At 41.8% G+C, this 18583-nt stretch overlaps 1 protein-coding gene across 4 annotated transcripts in view; it reads left to right on the top strand.

Moving 5' to 3' along the window:
• VILL (villin like) overlaps positions 1 to 18583 on the top strand; it is a 77960-nt gene that overhangs the window by 40157 nt on the left and 19220 nt on the right. For all 4 annotated transcript variants that reach the window (XM_070727164.1, XM_070727161.1, XM_070727163.1 and 1 more), the window contains exons 4-14: positions 553 to 749; positions 2684 to 2792; positions 3962 to 4072; positions 6192 to 6391; positions 8911 to 8989; positions 9688 to 9786; positions 10745 to 10898; positions 12272 to 12372; positions 16045 to 16182; positions 17429 to 17587; positions 17899 to 18078. In XM_070727164.1, coding sequence (XP_070583265.1) covers positions 553 to 749; positions 2684 to 2792; positions 3962 to 4072; positions 6192 to 6391; positions 8911 to 8989; positions 9688 to 9786; positions 10745 to 10898; positions 12272 to 12372; positions 16045 to 16182; positions 17429 to 17587; positions 17899 to 18078 — 1527 coding nt within the window. The remainder of the gene's footprint in view (positions 1 to 552; positions 750 to 2683; positions 2793 to 3961; positions 4073 to 6191; positions 6392 to 8910; positions 8990 to 9687; positions 9787 to 10744; positions 10899 to 12271; positions 12373 to 16044; positions 16183 to 17428; positions 17588 to 17898; positions 18079 to 18583) is intronic.

The following is an 18583-nucleotide window of genomic DNA, read 5'->3' as shown; positions in this document are numbered from 1 at the left end:
CAAAGCCAAAGAAAACAGAGACACAGACTTAGTTATGCTTAATAAGTACTATTCACATATATACAAAATAGAAACAATCCATAACAAGCACTAAGCCATACAATATAATAAGCACTAGGCAAATACACTCCCCCCCTCAAGGCAAAGCAAAAGTGAATGAGCGTTAAAGCATCATTGAGGGAAGGAGTACTGGCGCCCTCTTATGGCGAACCAGCCTAAAATATTTAAAGTGAAAATACAAGAGACCACAATAGGTAGTTTACAATGGCAAAACCTAACAACCATGTACCTTGTACTAACAATATAGTCACTTGTTATTCCTAGGAAGAGAGAATGTAGACATTTATGGATTCATCTTGGATAGTCCTTGTTTTATGACCAGTTTTTAAAGTTTTTATTTTGTTTTAACCAACTATTACCAAGAGCTATATAAGTCTAAGTGCTACTGCTATTAGTTTTTTAAAAAATAACGTGATTCTTTCTTTTTTCCAACTCGTCCTCCGAGCGACACCACTTGGAAAATAATTTAACGCTGTGCTTGTTCCTTCCCAGAACACAAAGTTGCAGCATGGCTTTGCCACTGATCTCCACTATTGGATCGGGAGCAACGCCACTCAGGATGAGCAAGGGGCTGCTGCTTTTTACATCACTCAGATGGATGATTCCCTGGGCGGGAGAGCCATCCAGCACAGAGAGGTTCAAGGACACGAATCAGCTGCTTTCAAAAGTTATTTCAAGAAAGGCATCATGTGAGTGTTTGGGAAAACTTGCCTACATGATGAACAAAAACTCTTAACAACCTCCTGCTCCTTTTATTTTAGTTTAGTTCACTTGTTCAACAATACTCTAATTTGCGTAGTCCTCGACTTATCACCGATCATTTAGCGAACGTTCAGAGTTACAACAGACCTTCTCAGGAGTGTACTTATAACCCAGTTGCAAATTTGCAATAACTTCCCCCCTCCCTCTGTGGTCATGGGGCCCCACTACAGGTCATCAGCAACCCACAATAGAAACATAGAAGTCTGACGGCAGAAAAAGACCTCATGGTCCATTTAGTCTGCCCTTATACTGTACTATTTTCTGTATTTTATCTTAGGATGGATATATGTTTATCCCAGGCATGTTTAAATTCAGTTACTGTGGATTTATCTACCATGTCTGCTGGAAGTTTGTTCCAAGGATCTACTACTCTTTCAGTAAAATAATATTTTCTCATGTTGCTTTTAAAATCATAGACATTTGCAGCATCCGTTTTTGCTGAAAACCAATATTTACTGCACTTCTGGTTTTCAGCAAGAAAAATCTTCATGGCCGCTGCAAAGAAAAAAAGGTTGTAAAATCAGATTGGTCACTGGGTTTTTTTAAAATAACTTTTTAAAATTGATTTTAAAATATAAAACACACACACAACATAGAAACATAGAAGACTGATGGCAGAGAAAGACCTCATGATCCATCTAGTCTGCCCTTATACTATGTTTTGTATTTTATCTTAGGATGGGTCAATATTTATCCCAGGCATGTTTAAATTCAGTTCCTGTGGATTTACCAACCATGTCTGCTGGAAGTTTGTTCCAAGCATCTAATACTCTTTCAGTAAAATAATATTTTCTCATGTTGCTTTTGATCTTTCCCCCAACTAACTTCAGATTGTGCCCCCTTGTTCTTGTGTTCACTTTCCTATTAAAAACACTTCCCTCCTGAACCTTATTTAACCCTTTGACATATTTAAATGTTTCGATCATGTCCCCCCTTTTCCTTCTGTCCTCCAGACTACACAGATTGAGTTCATGAAGTCTTTCCTGATAAGTTTTATGCTTAAGACCTTCCACCATTCTTGTAGCCCATGTATAACATATAACAAGTAGCCCGTATATAACATATAACAAGTGCTCAGTGATTTGTGCTCACCACCAGACAACATTCATAGCCCTCCACCAGAATTGGGGCATATTTTATATGCCTTCTGCCGCACGAATCCCAGCAACCGATTAGGTCCCACAGAGTTAGCCTTCTCCGGGTCCCGTCGACTAAACAATGTCATTTGGCGGGTCCCAGGGGAACAGCCTTCTCTGTGGCGGCCCCGAACCTCTGGAACCAGCTCCCCCCTGAGATTAGAACTGCCCCCACCCTCCTTGCCTTTCGCAAGCTCCTTAAAACCCACCTCTGCCGTCAGGCATGGGGGAACTGAAATATCTTCCCCAGGCCTATACTGTTTATGTATGGTATGTTGTGTGCATTTTTTTTAAATTATGGGTTTTTAGCTTTCTAATTATTGAATTTGTATTATATATTGTTTTCTGTTGCGGTTGTGAGCTGCCCCGAGTCTGCGGAGAGGGGCGGCATACAAATTTAATAAATAAATAAATAAAATAAATATACCATTTTAACTCAAGAGCAATATATCTATTTACATATTATAAAGTGATTCCAATTTATTCCTTGTAGCTTGGTCAATTGGTCACTGTTTGGTGACCATGACACCTTGGGAAATTCTGTGATGGTGGTTAAGTCGAGGACTGCCTGTAACAATGAGGTCTAGTAACATTTTTTTTAAAAAAATATTTTTTGAAAGTAAGATTCTAGCTAGCTCTGTGACCCAGCTCTTTAGAGTAGCCAATTATTTTTTTTCTAAAATCCTCCCTTTTTGTGCTTAAATAAGAAGTCTTGTTTTCAACAGCTACAAGAAGGGAGGAGTGGCTTCAGGGTTCAAGCATGTTGAGACCAACATGTATAACATCAAAAGGCTCCTTCATGTGAAGGGCAGGAAGCATGTGTCAGCGACAGAGGTAAGGACAGCCCCTCGTATGTTTAATATATTTGCATTCTCAAAAACTAAGCTTTAGTTCAGATGCAACTGCCCAGACCAGGAGATTAACTCAGAAACTATTTTTTTCAAGGCCATTAATAGAATAATGTAGTTGAAAGGGACCTTAGAGGTCATTTAGTTCAACCCGCCAGCCAAGCAGCAGACCCTGCACCATTTCTGACGGATGGCGGTCCAATCTCTTCTTGAAAGACTCCAATGATGAAGCTCCCAAAACATCTGGAGCCAAGCTGTGTAATACGGGGAGTCCCCAATTTACGTCCATTACTGGCAGCAGAGCCTCCGTTGTTAAGGGAGTCATGTCTACATTTGCAACCTTTTTTTCGCTACTGTTGTTAAGTGAATCACAAAGTTACTAACTGAATCTGGCTTTCCCCATTGAGTTTGCTTGTTCAAAGCAACCTGGGAAGGCCGCCAGTGTTGTATTTACATGCCAGTTGCCATCATGTGTCCATGCAGTGATGGTCATAAGTGTGAGGACCGCTCACAAGTCACTTTTTTTCAGGGTTATTATAACTTTGAAGGGCCATTAAATATAAGATTTTAATTTAAAACAACTGTGGATCTTAAGAGGTTTACGAAAGGCAAGGAGGGTGAAGGTAATCCTAATCTCCGGGGGGAGCTGGTTTCAGAGGGTCGGGGCCGCCACAGAGAAGGCTCTTCCCCTGGGTCCCACCAAACGACATTGTTTAGTCGACGGGACCCGGAGAAGGCCAAATCTGTGGGACATAACTGGTTGCTGGGATTTGTGCGGCAGAAGGCGGTCCCGGAGATATCTGGTCCGATGTCATGAAGGGCTTTATAGGTCATAACCAACACTTTGAATTGTGACCGGAAATTGATCGGCAGCCAATGCAGACTGCGGAGTGTTGGTGAAACATGGGCATACCTAGGGAAGCCCATGATTGCTCTACTACTAAATACCTTTAGTAGTAACCTGGTTAATAACTTAACAATTGCAGACATTCACTTAACAACTGTGGCAAGAAAGGGTCGTAAAATGGGGCCAAACTCTTAACATTTGGGCTCAGTTGTGGTCGTACGTTGAGGACTGCATGGTACCTGTGCTGAACTCTTTCGAGTTCTTTTGTTTTGATGATAGTATTTTTTTCCCTATGACCTTTCAAACAGGTGGATCTTTCTTGGGACAGCTTCAACAAAGGTGACGTCTTTCTGTTGGATCTTGGCAAAGTGTTAATCCAGTGGAACGGACCTTCCTGCAACGTTGCTGAGAAGTCTAAGGTCAGCCATAGAGAATAATATCTTGATCAGAAGTGGTTTTCAGTCAGTCGGGAAAGGTTCGCCCACACCGATAGCAAAATCGCCCACCTGGGTCTATTTCATGCAATTTATGCACATTTTTAAAGGCTGGGCACATTCACGGGAGGCATGCGCAAAAGCAAAGCGGATGGTGGAAGACCGGGTGCATGCGTAAACCAGATGCATAACTGGTAGTGCCATAATGTGAAACCCACCACTGATTTTGATGTAGTTTTGGAGACTTGAAACCAGTGACGGGCTGCCAAAATTTTAACTGCCACACTGTGGATGTGGCTTATTTTGTGGGTGTGGCTTGATGGCCGTGTGACCAGGTGGAAGTGGCTTGACAATCATGTGACCGGGGTGGCTTAAAGGTCATGTGACTGGGTGGGAGTGGCTTACCGACCCAGATAAGTTTTCAAATGGGTGCTTGGACTCTTTTCCAGTTGATCAAGTCACATTATTTGAATAGCCACAAAAAGGACAAATGATAGACAGCATTATTTGTTGAGGAGCACAGTCACATTTTAAGGTTTTGTACTGAATCCACAAGGTTCAGTATGATAACAGATTAGGCAAGTAGCTAAATTTTCTTTAATTGCTATAAAAGTTCAGTTCTAGACAATGATTAAAATGAGAGTATTTATGGGTTTAAAAACATACTATTTAATTATTTCCTATTTTAAAAGTAATTAAGATCATACTAAGGTACTAGAGAAGGAAGGACAATAAAAAAACTATTAAATATAGTTGTTGTATACATGTAGATTTTCCTTCTCTTTTTCTTTCTTCTTTTCTTTCTTTTTTCTTCTTCTCTTTCCTCTTCTCTCCTTTAACTCTTCTTCTTTACTTTTTCTTTTTTCTTTTATTAATGTGTTGTACTGTTCTCTCCTTTCTATTCAATTAAGACATTAGCAACTTACTGTGATAGAGGTTCAATGCAAAAACTATATACTGTATTTATACTTATTTTATTCCTCACGCTCAAATTTCTCTTTTGTGATTTGTATATATAGACACATATACATATTGTGGTGTTGTTCTTTCTTCAATAAATTTTTTTTTTTTAAAAAAATCTATTAAGTATTCAATAAATAGTGCATAAACTTAATATCCCCACTGTGTCCTCTCCACCTGGGGGCAGCAGCCCATTATTTATTTTATTAATTAATTTATTTATTTTGTCCAGTACACAATACTCAGCCTTCCATCCTTCCGAGGTGGGTCAAATGAGGACCTGGATTGTGGGGGCAATAGCCTAGCTCTGTTAAAAAGTGCTATTGCTAACATGTTGTAAGCCGCCGTGAGTCTAAGGAGAAGGGCAGCATAAAAATCAAATAAATAAATAAACAAACAAACAAACAAATAAATAAACAAACAAATAAATAAAAAATAATATAAAATAAATACATATTGAATAGGGTAGACGTGAAGTATTATATATAAAGAAAAGATATAAAAGTAGAGGAGAAGATATATGAAAGGAAGAAAATATATATGATATATGAGATAAGGAGAGACAATTGGACAGGGTACGAAAGGCACATTAGTGCACTTATGTACGCCCCTTACTGACCTCTTAGGAACCTGAAGAGGTCAATCGTGCATAGTCTAAGGGAGAAATGTTGGGGGTTAGGGGTTGACACTACTGAGTCAGGTAATGAGTTCCATGCTTCGACAACTCGGTTACTGAGGTCATATTTTTTACAGTCAAGCTTGGAGCGATTAATATTAAGTTTGAATTTGTTGCGTGCTCTTGTGTTGTTGCTGTTGAAGCTGAAGTAGTCATTGACAGGCAGGACGTTGCAGCATATGATCTTGTGGGCAATACTTAGATCGTGTTTTAGGCGTCGTAGTTCTAAGCTTTCTAGACCCAGGATTGATAGTCTGCTTTCGTAGGGCATTCCGTTTCGAGTGGAGGAGTGAAACCATAACCCAGCTTTATAAGAGACTACGAACAATGGGTCCTTAGGACCTCCATGAATGTGTCCAATTTTGTTGTTGTAGTTGAACTTAGGAAAGCTAGTAGTCAGCATTACATCTCAATGTAATGAATGTCTGTAGAGATTCTCAATCACCGTCTCTTATCGCCATTGACCAGGGAATGATCTTGGCACGGAGCATCCGAGATGGCGAGAGAGGCGGGCGTGCCCAAATTGCCGTCATCGACAACGAGAAAGACTGCCCAGAACTTATGCAGATCATGAAGGCGACGCTGGGTGAGAGGAGTCGAGAGATCAGGGAACCGGTCCCGGATGAAAAAGCAGACGAACATCAAAAAGCCAACGTCCGCCTTTATCAGTAAGTTTGTTTGTTTGTTTGTTTATTTATTTGTTTGTTTATTTATTTTGTCCAATACACAATGAGGGTTTTACTGGGTATATATCTATATACACATAGTAAAATACATGATGAAGGTTATAGAGGAGATACTCATAGTAAAATATATCTAAGAAATAATAGAAAAGAAGATATAGTAATAGAACATATCAATGAAAGAACAGAAGAAGAGATATAGGAATAGAAGAAAGGCATAGGAGATATAGGAGAGCAATAGGACAGGGGACGGAAGGCACTCTAGTGCACTTGTACTCGCCCCTTACTGACCTGTTAGGAATCTGGATAGGTCAACCATAGATAATCTAAGGGTAAAGTGTTGGGGGTTTGGGGATGACACTATGGAGTCCGGTAATGAGTTCCACGCTTCTACAACTCAGTTACTGAAGTCATATTTTTACAGTCAAGTTTGGAGCGGTTAATATTAAGTTTAAATCTGTTGTGTGCTCTTGTGTTGTTGTGGTTGAAGCTGAAGTAGTCGCCGACAGGCAGGACGTTGCAGCATATGATCTTGTGGGCAATACTTAGATCTTGTTTAAGGCGTCTTAGTTCTAGGCTTTCTAGGCCCAGGATTGAAAGTCTAGTCTCGTAGGGGATTCTGTTTTGAGTGGAGGAGTGAAGGGCTCTTCTGGCGAAGTATCTTTGGATATTTTCAAGGGTGTTAATGTCTGAGATGCGATATGGGTTCCAAACAGATGAGCTGTATTCGAGGATGGGTCTGGCAAAAGTTTTGTAAGCTCTGGTAAGTAGTGTGAGATTGCCAGAGCAGAAGCTACGTAGGGTTAGGTTTACAACTCTTGAAGCCTTCTTGGCTATATTGTTGCAGTGGGCTTTGGCACTTAAATCTTTTGTTATTAGTATACGGAGTGGGGATTATCTGTGATGATTTGATTATTCAGTTCGTATTTGGAGTTCAGATTCTTCTTCTCAATGTGTAGGACAGAGCATTTGTTAGTTGAGATTGGAGTTGCCATGTGAGTTCCCATTGTTCACAAATTTGGAGAGTTCTTTTTAAAATCCAGCATTGGAGGGCCTGCCTCAAAGAACAGGTGGGTTCTTCCCGATTTGGACTGGTTCTACGGAACCAGTAGTAACTTGGTGGCCTCAGTTGCTAGAACCGGTAACAACTAAGGCCGGCCATGCACCCGAACCCTCTTTTTCGGTAGCAGCATAGGGGCCACCACTTTTTTTTTTTTGCTTCTACACAGGCACAGAAGCTGTTTTTTGCTTCTATGCATGCACAGAAATGAGGGTTTTTTAGCATTGTGCATGTCAGGATATATATGCCTAGTAACGCAGGAGGAATAGATAAGAACATACTGTGGCAATTAATCAAACAGATAAATGATAAAGACACCTTTTACTCTTCGGTGCAAAATATCTTGAGTTTTCTACTTACAGGAACTTTACATTAGCTATATTCAGCTTACATTTTATTTATTTTATTTTATTTATTTATTTACTTTGTCCAATACACAATAATACACAATGAAGGTTATAGAGGATATAGTAGAGAAGAAATACGAGATATAGGAGAGACTATAGGAGAGGGGACGGAAGACACTCTAGTGTGCTTATGTATGCCCCTTGCTGACCTCTTAGGAATCTGGAGAGGTCAACTGTGGATAGTCTAAGGGTAAAATGTTGGGGATTAGGGGATGATACTACGGAGTCCGGTAATGAGTTCTACGCTTCGACAACTCGATACATACAAGTAGATATTCAACCAATCCAGGTTTCTAGTAGATACTAAACAATCCAGGTTCCTTCATATCACTTTTACCACTCTACTCAATATCTAACTCATGCTCAAACTGCTCCAGCCAGCCAACTAACAACCACCACTATCAACAGCAAACAGCAGACAACCACAGAATCATGGTGAAGTTGATTTGCATCTTATAATGCTCTGGCCCAATCACATTGCAGTTCTCACCCAATGGCTCAGCATTAGCATACGTACATTCTACCTTTTACCTTATATGGTAATACCATGAAATATCGCCCGGGATTGCTAATCCTGCCAGTGCATGTGTAAGCCCACAGCACAGCCAGGAGTGAACCTGCGGTGAAGAAAAGCAGAATACACCCCTGGTGGTGGTGGTGGTGGTGTTCCAAAGTTCCAGAAGACAACAGAAGAAACAATGGATGGAAACTAACCAAGGAGAGAAACAACCAGGAATTAAAGGAGAAACTTCCTAACAGTGAGGACAATTAACCAGCGGAACAGGTTGCCTTTAGAAATTGTGGGTGCTCCAATGCTGGAGGTTTTTAAGAAGGGATTGGACAGCCACTTGTTGAAATTGTATAAGGTCTCCTGCTTGAGCAGGGGGTTGGACTAGAAGACCTCTAAGGTCCCTTCCACCTCTATTGCAATTGATTGATTGATTGCTCCCTCCTTAAAATGGCAAAAGCCCATGGTGTACGCAGAAAAAGTATTTTTTTAAAAACTTAAATATTTACATTGCCCATTTCTCCTATAGTGTGTATGAAAATGGCAAAGATCTCGTGGTTCAAGAAATTGCAACCCGGCCCCTAACCCAAGACCTCCTGAGTCACGAGGTGAGATATGCAACTGCTGAGGTGACGTTGTTTGGTTTGGGTGCCCCACAAAAGGGACATCTCAATGTAGAAGAGATCGGTTCTGGGAATCCTTGATTGAACTCCTGTGTTGTTGTTTTTCTCTCTATCCTTCCCCTCATTCTCATTTCCCTTCTCCTTGTCCTGATGGTGCCCGGGTGGAGTCAAAGGCGGGAGAGGAGGCGGGGCAGGGGAAACGGGCGAGCAAAGACCCTGCAAAGCTGGCCGGAAGTAAGCGCAGAGACCTCCGGCCAAGCTGGGTTGGGGCAGGGAGGGCGAGGCAGCAGTGGAAAGCTCAGAATCCCCTCCCTCAAGCCTCTTCCTAAGGGAGATGGTTGGAAGGGAAAAAAAGTGGGACATTTTTCAAAGGGTGCGGGACGCGGGACAAATCATGAAAAAGCGTGACTGTCCCACTAAAAGCGGGATGTCTGGTCAGACTAAGTAACAGGCCTGTTTCTGGCCTCCGGAGGGCCACGGGAGCCCAGGGGAGGCCATTTTTGCCCCACTGGAAACTGAAGAAAAGCCTTCGGAGTCTGGGAAGGGTGAAACACTGCCCCCTAAGGTGCAGGAGGCTGAGTAGGCCACTCCCCCATGGCCACGCCCACCCAGCAACCAGGTAGCAAACCGGTTGCTGCAAATTTTCAATCCTACCCCTGCTTCTTCCCTTTCTCCTTCTCCAGGATTGTCACATTATAGACCAGGGAGGTTTGAAAATCTATGTCTGGAGAGGAAAGGAGTCCAGCAAGGAAGAAAAAAATGCCGCTTTCAGTCGGGCAGTGGTAAGAGAGATGCTGAAATGACCTTAAGAAACATATTAGTTTGTATTCTACGTTTAAAAAATAATAATTAGCATGTGAATCTTCCTTAGCAATTGAAATTTTGGACTTGGTTGTGGTTATAAGTCAAGGATTACTGTAAATATATCTAATGCTCTTTCTTCTTCTTATTTTTCTCATGAGAAAAAACAGTTGAATTGTTAAAACTCTCTCTCTCTCTCTCTCTCTCTCTCTCTCTCTCTCTTTGTCTCTCTCCCCTCCTCTTTCTTCTCTCTCTTTTTTTCTTCTCTCCTCTCCCTCCTGTTCTTTTTGTTCTCTCTCTCTCTCCATCCCTCTCTCCCTCTCTCTCTCTTTCTTCTCTCTCTTCTCTCCTCTCCCTCCCTCTCTCTTTTCTCTCTCTCTTCCACTCTCTCTCTCCTCTCCCTCCATTTCTTCTCTCTTGCTCCATCCCTTTCTCTTCTATTCTCTCTCTTCTCTCTCTCCCCCTCCCCCTCTCTCTGTGTTCTCTTTCTCTCTTTTTCTCTCTTTCTATCCTTCCATCCCTTTCTTCTCTCTCTTCTTTCCCTCCCTCTTTCTTCTCTCTCTTCTCTCTGTCTTCTCTCTCTCCCCCTCCCCCTCTCTCTGTGTTCTCTTTCTCTCTTTTTCTCTCTTTCTATCCTTCTGTCCCTTTCTTCTCTCTCTTCTTTCCCTCCCTCTTTCTTCTCTCTCTCTTCTCTCTCTCTCCCTCCATCTCTCCCTCCCTCTTTCTTCTCTCTCTCTTCTCTCTGTCCTGTCTTTGTCTTCTCTCCTCTCTCCCTCCCCCTCTCTTTTCTCTTCTTCACTCCTCTCCCTCCCTTCTTCCTTCTCTTTTCTCTTCTCTCTCTCTTTCCCTCCCTCTCTCTTCTCCCCTCTCTTTTCTCTCGCTTTTCCTTCTCTCCCTCCCTCCCTCTCTCTCTCTCTCTCTCTGTTGGAATCTTCCTAGGGCTTCATCCAAGCCAAATCCTATCCTTCATCCACCAACGTAGAAGTTGTAAACGATGGAGCAGAATCCGCCATGTTTAAACAGCTTTTCAAGAAGTGGACGGACAAATACGCAAGCCAAGGCCTTGGCAAAGCCTACAGTCTCGGCAAAATTGGTGAGACGGGGGAGGGGATCCTAACCCTCTACACACCCCACATTTATCTTCATCCCCATGGGGGTGGGAAGAGAGAAGGGGATTTTCTCCCACTGCCACGTTTGATGGCATCTAGCCAGTCTGGGATGATCTTGTAAAAGTTAACCAGAGACAGGCCTAGTTAACCTTAGGATGGGATGGCCAGGAAATGCTATAGGCCCTGAGAGGGGCCCAACCACCTGGCTTTGGCCTCTTACTAGGCCGACATCTATTTATGGAGACAGATAGACAGGTATTAGATAATAGAAACAAGATAAGTAGGTAGGTAGGTAGGTAGGTAGGTAGGTAGTTTGTTTATTTAATTAGATTCGTATCCCACCCCTCTCTGAGGACTCGCGGCGGCCTACAACATGTAAAACATGCAGTCAGGAAAACAAGTAGAATGCTTGGCTGCATAGCTAGAGGTATAACAAGCAGGAAGAGAGAGATTGTGATCCCACTGTATAGAGCGCTGGTGAGACCCCATTTGGAATAATACTGTGTTCAGTTCTGGAGACCTCACCTACAAAAAGATATTGAAAAAATTGAACAGGTCCAAAGACGGGCTACAAAAATGGCGGAAGGTCTTAAGCATAAAACTTATCAGGAAAGACATAATGAACTTAATCTGTATAGTCTGGAGGAGAGAAGGGAAATGGGGGGGGGGGCATGATCGAAACATTTAAATATGTTAAAGGGTTAAATAAGGTTCAAGAGAGAAATGTTTTTAATAGGAAAGTTAACACATGAACAAAGGGGCACCATCTGAGGTTAGTTGGGGGAAAGATTAGAAGTAACGTGAGAAAATATTATTTTATTGAAAGAGTAGTAGATGCTTGGAACAAACTTCCAGCAGACGTGGTTGGTAAATCCACAGTGACTGAATTTAAACATGCCTGGGATAAACATATATCCATCCTAAGATAAAATACAGAAAATAGTATAAGGGCAGACTAGATGGATCATAAGGTCTTTTTCTGCCGTCAGGCTTCTATGTTTCTATGTACACTAATTGGCATCCATTAAAATGAAATTTTATGCAGGTTGTATGCAGTTCTCAAAGGGTCATCACCTCCAATATACACTCCAATAAACATTCAAAAATAAATCAAAATCAGAATTAAATAATAAATAAACTCCTTATAGAGTTGGCACCTTGATTTGGTCTACAGTACATCGTAGGGATATGGAGTAACTCTCACTGCCATCACAACCAGTTTTGTGCACAATTTGGCTAGGGTTCCCCTTCCTTTAAAACAATGCAGAAATTCAGCTGCAAACAGATGTGTTTGTTATTGAAAATTTCCCACAAGGGCCTGCTTTGTTGAAGTTGTGTATTCTTGTCTTGTGTGCAGCCAAAGTGGACCAAGCAAAATTTGACATCACTCAGTTGTACATGACACCAGAAGTGGCTGCTGAAGAGAGGATGGCCGATGATGCCTCTGGAAAAGTTGAGGTGGGATATTTAAAGTCCTCGATATATGACCATGGCAGCAGAATTTATAGAATAGAATAGAATAGAATTCTCTATTGGCCAAGTGTGATTGGACACACAAGGAATTTGTCTTGTATTGCACCCAATTTTATAACTTTTTTGGCCACAGTTGCTAAACAAATCACTGCAATTGTTAAGTGAACCATGTGGTCTTTAAGTGAATCCTGCTTTCCCTGAAGTATGTGCAAGGAATGGTTGTAAATTCAATTTTTTCAATGTGCAACAGTCACTAAATGAACAGTCACTAAATGGAATGTTGTAAGTCAAGAATTACTTACACATATTCGTATATGTACATATACATATACATATACATATACATATGCCGCCCCGAGTTTTCGGAGAGGGGTGGCATATAAATCCAATAAATTGAATTGAATTGAATTGAATTGAATTTATTAGATTTGTATGCCGCCCCTCTCCGTAGACTCGGGTCGGCTAACAACAATAATGAAACAACATATAACAAATCTAATATTTAAAATAATTAAAAGACCCTTATTTAAAAAACCGAACATACACACAGACATACCATGCATAAATTGTATAGGCCTAGGGGGAAGGGAATATCTCAACTCCCCCATGCCTGACAACAGAGATGGGTTTTAAGAAGCTTACGAAAGGCGAGGAGGGTGCTAGACAGGATGATCCATATGACATCTCCTTCCCTGAGGCCTTTTAAGTCTAACAACTGACACTTTCTTATTTATTTATTTTTTATTTATTACATACACAAAAGACAAAAAACTAAACTTATAACAATTATTTGGGTTATTTACAACTTCATTTTGCTATGTTTTATAATACTTAGAGTTCTCCTTCCCTTTTAATCTCCTTGTTAACATATCCATCTCTACACATTCTGTGATTTTTAAAAATTATCGTTCCCTCTTTGGAGGTTTCTTCATTTTTCCGCTGTTGTGCAAGGACCATTCTCCTAGCTGTCAGAATATGTATATTTATTTTTTTTATTTATTGGATTTGTATGCCGCCCCTCTCCGTGGACTCGGGGCGGCTAACAACAGTGATAAAAACAGCATGTGACAATCCAATACTAAAACAGCTAAAAACCCTTGTTATAAAACCAATCATACATACAAACATACCATGCATAAATTGTAGAAGCCTAGGGGGAAAGAATATCTCAGTTCCCCCATGCCTGATGGCAGAGGTGGGTTTTAAGGAGCTTACAAAAGGCAAGGAGGGTGGGGGCAGTTCTAATCTCTGGGGGGAGTTGGTTCCAGAGGGCCGGGGCCGCCACAGAGAAGGCTCTTCCCCTGGGTCCCGCCAGACGACATTGTTTAGTTGACGGGACTCGGAGAAGGCCCACTCTGTGGAACCTAACTGGTCGCTGGGATTCGTGCGGCAGAAGGCGGTCCCGGAGATTAATTAAGTATTGGGTCTCTTTTTTTATAGTTCTTAGTAAAAACACCTGATAATAATAATTCTGGGTTGTTTTTTTTCAATTTCATCTTTAGTTACTTCTTTTAACCATTTTGCTATCATATTCCAGTACTTCTTTGCCTTAGAACACGTCCACCATTCATGGTGAAATGTACCTTTTTCTTTTTTACATTTCCACAACTGGCACTTCCTGCAGAGTTCTGATTTAACAAGCTTAGCAGCTGCTCACCTGTTTCTTCCCATCTTTGGGCATCCTTCCCTTGGTCTTAGTCCAAGATGGTCTTTTGGGACAGCTCCTCTACTGAGAAATCCGGAAAGTGTTTTTTGTTTGCAAGAGGCCGGCCTGAGAGTGGACTCCCCTAAGGGAGGTTCACCAGGGCCAGTGGCATCGTTCATTAGTCTTCTAACAAGCTGGAGGTGGGAGAGCTTTTTCACTCTTCCATATACAGGTATACATGTATAAGCTACAAGGCAGGACAAGAAGCAATGGTGGAAACTAATCAAGGAGGGAAGTGACCTAGAACCAAGGAGAAATTTCCTGACAGTGAAATGCATTAATCAGTGGAACAGCTTGCCTCCAGAGGTTGTGGGTGCTTCCCAGCGAACGCCTGCCGATGCAGTGCGCTTTCCGAGGCTGTTGCAGGCATGCAGGCATCCGTCATGCACATGTGTATCTGGCGGGCGTTGTGGTTAGCTCTGCCCAAGCTCCTGCCCCAAGGAATGTGCAGGTGGATGTGGGGGAAACATCCACATGCCGCAGGCCTGTTTTGCTCCCAATGGAATCTGCCGACGAAGCCTCCTCTGACCAAGGAAGTGTTAGTGACAGGGAAGAGGGGAGTTTGGCAGACAGCCCAGGAGGAGATCAGTCATCTGTATCATCCTTGGATTCTGAACAAGAATTAATGACACATCCACGCATGCGTAGAGTGATGCATAGGAGACAACAACTGAAGGATTATTACAAGAGAAAATGAGGCCACCTGTGGTTGGGTGGGGCTGCTGTAATTAGTGCTACAGATAAAAGTGCAACCTGGTGTTTTAGCCTCCTGGCAGTTTATCTGATTCATTGTTTTGTCAAGATCGTGGTTTTTGTGCTGTTCAAGATTGTGTGTGTGGACTCTCTGGACTTTAGTATTGGACTCAATTTCCCAGTTATTGGGTGAGCAATTGGATTGCATTTAACCTGTGCCTTGTGTGTACCAGAAAATCCCTTTGACATTTAAAAAAGGAGCTGTTTCTTTTTTATGTTTATAAAAACTTTTGGGTTTTCCTTTTATTGTGTGGTGTGTGTCTTCCTGGACTAATTACCCTGTAATTATGGGCGGTTAAAACACACCGGCAGAACAGCGGGTGTGCGCACACCCATATTGGCACCCATATTGGCGTGAGTTTTGTCTTCTGTGCATTCACGGCAAGTGAAATATTGTATGAATATGCATGTGCGAGTGAGATTTCGGTGGTTTTCTGCACGCACAGAAGCAAAAAATGGGCCAAAATAGCCAAAATCTTGTTCGCGCGAGCGTCTTCATGCCGGATTCCACTTGCTGTGCATGTGCAGAAGCCAAATCTCATGCATGCATGTACATCCACGAGTCGGGGCGCACAGCAGCGCATGCATCCCAAAAATCACTACCAGAATATAGCAACTCTCCATTGTGGTAGCAGGCCATTACTGATGCTTCCACACTGGAGAGTTTTTAAGAAGAGATTGGACAACCTTTTATCTGAAATAATATAGGCCAGTGATAGCAAACCTTTTTTAGTTCACGTGCCAAAAGAGTGCGTGTTTGTGTATGTGTGTGTGCTCGCACCTGCACATCATGCGCCCACACCCATTCCCTTCTCCACATGCATGTGCACTCCCCGCGCTGCCCTGCACATGTGCATAAACAATTCCCCATGCCTGCACATGCGTACAGGCCTCACTGAAGCTTGGGACAGTGAAAAAACAGCCAAAAGGGCAAACAGGAAGTTCAGAAAAACAGACTTCCGGTTTACCAGTTGTGCTATTTTTCATACTCTGAGGCTTTAGAGAAGCTTCCCTGAAGCCTGTGTAAGGCAAAATGGCCAAAAATCAGCTAGCCTAGTGCATACATGTGTACTGAAGCTGACATAGCGACTTGTGCCTTCTGATATGGCGCCACATGCCACCTGTAGTAAGCATGCCATAGGTTTGCCATCATGGCACTAGACCAAACTGGCTCATGTTGTGTTTGGGGTTCTTTACAGGTATGGCGGATTGAGAATCGGGAGATGGTTCCTGTTAATCCCAAGACTTATGGCCAGTTTTATGGGGGTGACTGCTACTTGGTCTTGTACACCTACACGAAGTCAGGCCGACCTCATTACATTATCTACATGTGGCAGGTAAGTGGGGAGAAAAAATAATTCCACAGTTTTGATTGTTGGGTAACCTCGGTGATAGAAATGTTCTAGCCCAAGTGCTTTGTTAGTCTTTTATTTTTCAGATGGTTACCAGTCTTGGGATCAACTTAAACCTGTGATCACAAGGACCCAAGGCTCTGGGGTAGAATCAAATTGGCTAATTCTTGATCCCAACGCATCTTCTCCTATATTTATATTTATATTTATATTTATATTTATATTTATATTTATATTTATATTTATATTTATATTTATATTTATATTTATATTTATATTTATATTTATATTTATATTTATATTTATATTTATATTTATATTTATATTTATATTTATATTTATATTTATATTTATATTTATATTTATATTTATATTATTTTTTGATTTGATTTGATTTGATTCGATTTGATTTGATTTGATTTGATTTTTATGCCGCCCTTCTCCTTAGACTCAGGGCGTCTTACATGTTAGCAATAGCACTTTTTAACAGGTAGGGTATGGTAGAATAGGGTACGGTAGAGTGGAGTGGAATGGAATAGAATAGAATAGAATAGGGTAGGGATGGGTAGGGTAGAATAGAACACAACATAATAGAATAGAATAGAATGGAATGGAATATAACACAACAGAACGGAACAGAATAGAATAGAATAGGGTAGGGAAGGGTATGGTAGAATAGGGTAGGGTAGAGTAGAGTAGAGTGGAATGGAATAGAATAGAATAGAATAGAATTCTTTATTGGCCAAGTGTGATTGGACACACAAGGAATTTGTCTTGGTGCAGATGCTCTCAGTGTACATAAAAGAAAAGATAAGTTTGTCAAGAATCATAAAATACAACACTTAATGACAGTCCAGCTACAAACAAGCAATCAATAATAATTAAACTGTAGACTTTAGATAAGTTGAGGTGATCATTGACTTTAAAGAACAATCAGGTACATTCAGAGAAGTCAGGTCTATGAGTTTAGAAGAGTTTGTGTTATCTCCAGTTTGGGACACCCTGTTCCTTCCTTGGTTTGAAGGCCCAAAGATCTTCTCCTTTGGAGCAATGGAGCAACATCTACATGGAGAAACTAGCTGGCCAGTAATGGACCTTGGCTTGATTCAGCAGATCTTCTTATCTTCTTCCATATGTTCCTGACAATCCTCATACTTCGGAAAACTGACCATTTTTGCTCCTTCTTTGGATCTTGGGAAAGAGAGCCTCAGTTTCAACTCTTCCTCCTTAGGGCCGCCACGCTTCAGTGGACGAAATTACGGCTTGTGCTTTCAATGCTGTTGAGCTGGACAAGAAATATGGGGATGAGCCAGTCCAGGTCCGAGTGACAATGGGGAAGGAACCCCGACATTTCCTCGCTATCTTCAAGGGAAATTTGATCATTTATGAGGTAGTTCTACCAGTTCAATGCATGTGCAGCTCTGGGTGACTGACGGGTGGGTGCACATGTTTTTTCATGGATTTTGCTTCCTGTGTATGCACAGAAACAAAATCTCATGAAAAAATGTGCGCATGTGAGATATTCCAGTGATTATTTTCTTCTGCGCATGAGCAGAAGTAAAATCTTGCTGGGACACGCACGCCAGCCCGCTGGTTTTTTCTACCGTTGTGCAGAGTGGCCCGTACTGGTAAGGAACCCATTGCTGCTTATAATGTTTGGTTCTGGGTCACCATGTTTCACCATCTGGTTGGCTTTCTTAGGGAGGCATCAGTCGTGGCCAGAAGACGGAACCTGAAGCAGCTGTCCAGCTCTTCCAAGTGAGAGGTACCGATGAATTCAACACCAAAACGGTCGAGGTCCCAGCCCGAGCATCATCGCTCAATTCCAACGATGTCTTTCTCCTCAAGAGCAACCAAGTGTGCTACCTGTGGTGTGGAAAGGTAAATGAGTTAACGATGCTACACCTCCGTTCCCTAGAGCAGTGTTTTTCAACCAGTGTGCCGTGGCACATTAGTGTGCCGCGAGACATGGTCAGGTGTGCCACGAAGCTCAGCAAGAGAGAGAAAGAGAGAGAGAGAAAGAAAGCAAGAGAGAGAGAGAAAGAAAGCAAGAGAGAGAGAGAAAGAAAGCAAGAGAGAGAGAGAGAAAGGAAGGAAGCAAGAGAGAAAGGGAGAGAGAGAAAGAAAGAAAGTGAGAAAGAGAGGAAGAAAGAAAGCACGAGAGAAAGAGAGAGAGAGAAAGCAAGAAAGAAAGAGAGAGAGAAAGAAAGCAAGAGAGAAAGAGAGAAAGCAAGAGAGAAAGAGAGAGAGAAAGAGAGAGAGAAAGAAAGCAAGAGAGAGAGAGAGAAAGGAAGCAAGAGAGAAAGAGAGAGAGAAAGAAAGCAAGAGAGAAAGAGAGAGAGAAAGAAAGCAAGAGAGAAAGAGAGAAAGAAAGCAAGAGAGAGAG

This window comes from Erythrolamprus reginae, chromosome Z (assembly GCF_031021105.1).
Source record: "Erythrolamprus reginae isolate rEryReg1 chromosome Z, rEryReg1.hap1, whole genome shotgun sequence".
NCBI lineage: Eukaryota > Metazoa > Chordata > Lepidosauria > Squamata > Dipsadidae > Erythrolamprus > Erythrolamprus reginae.
This window is presented reverse-complemented; position numbering and strand designations above follow the sequence as displayed.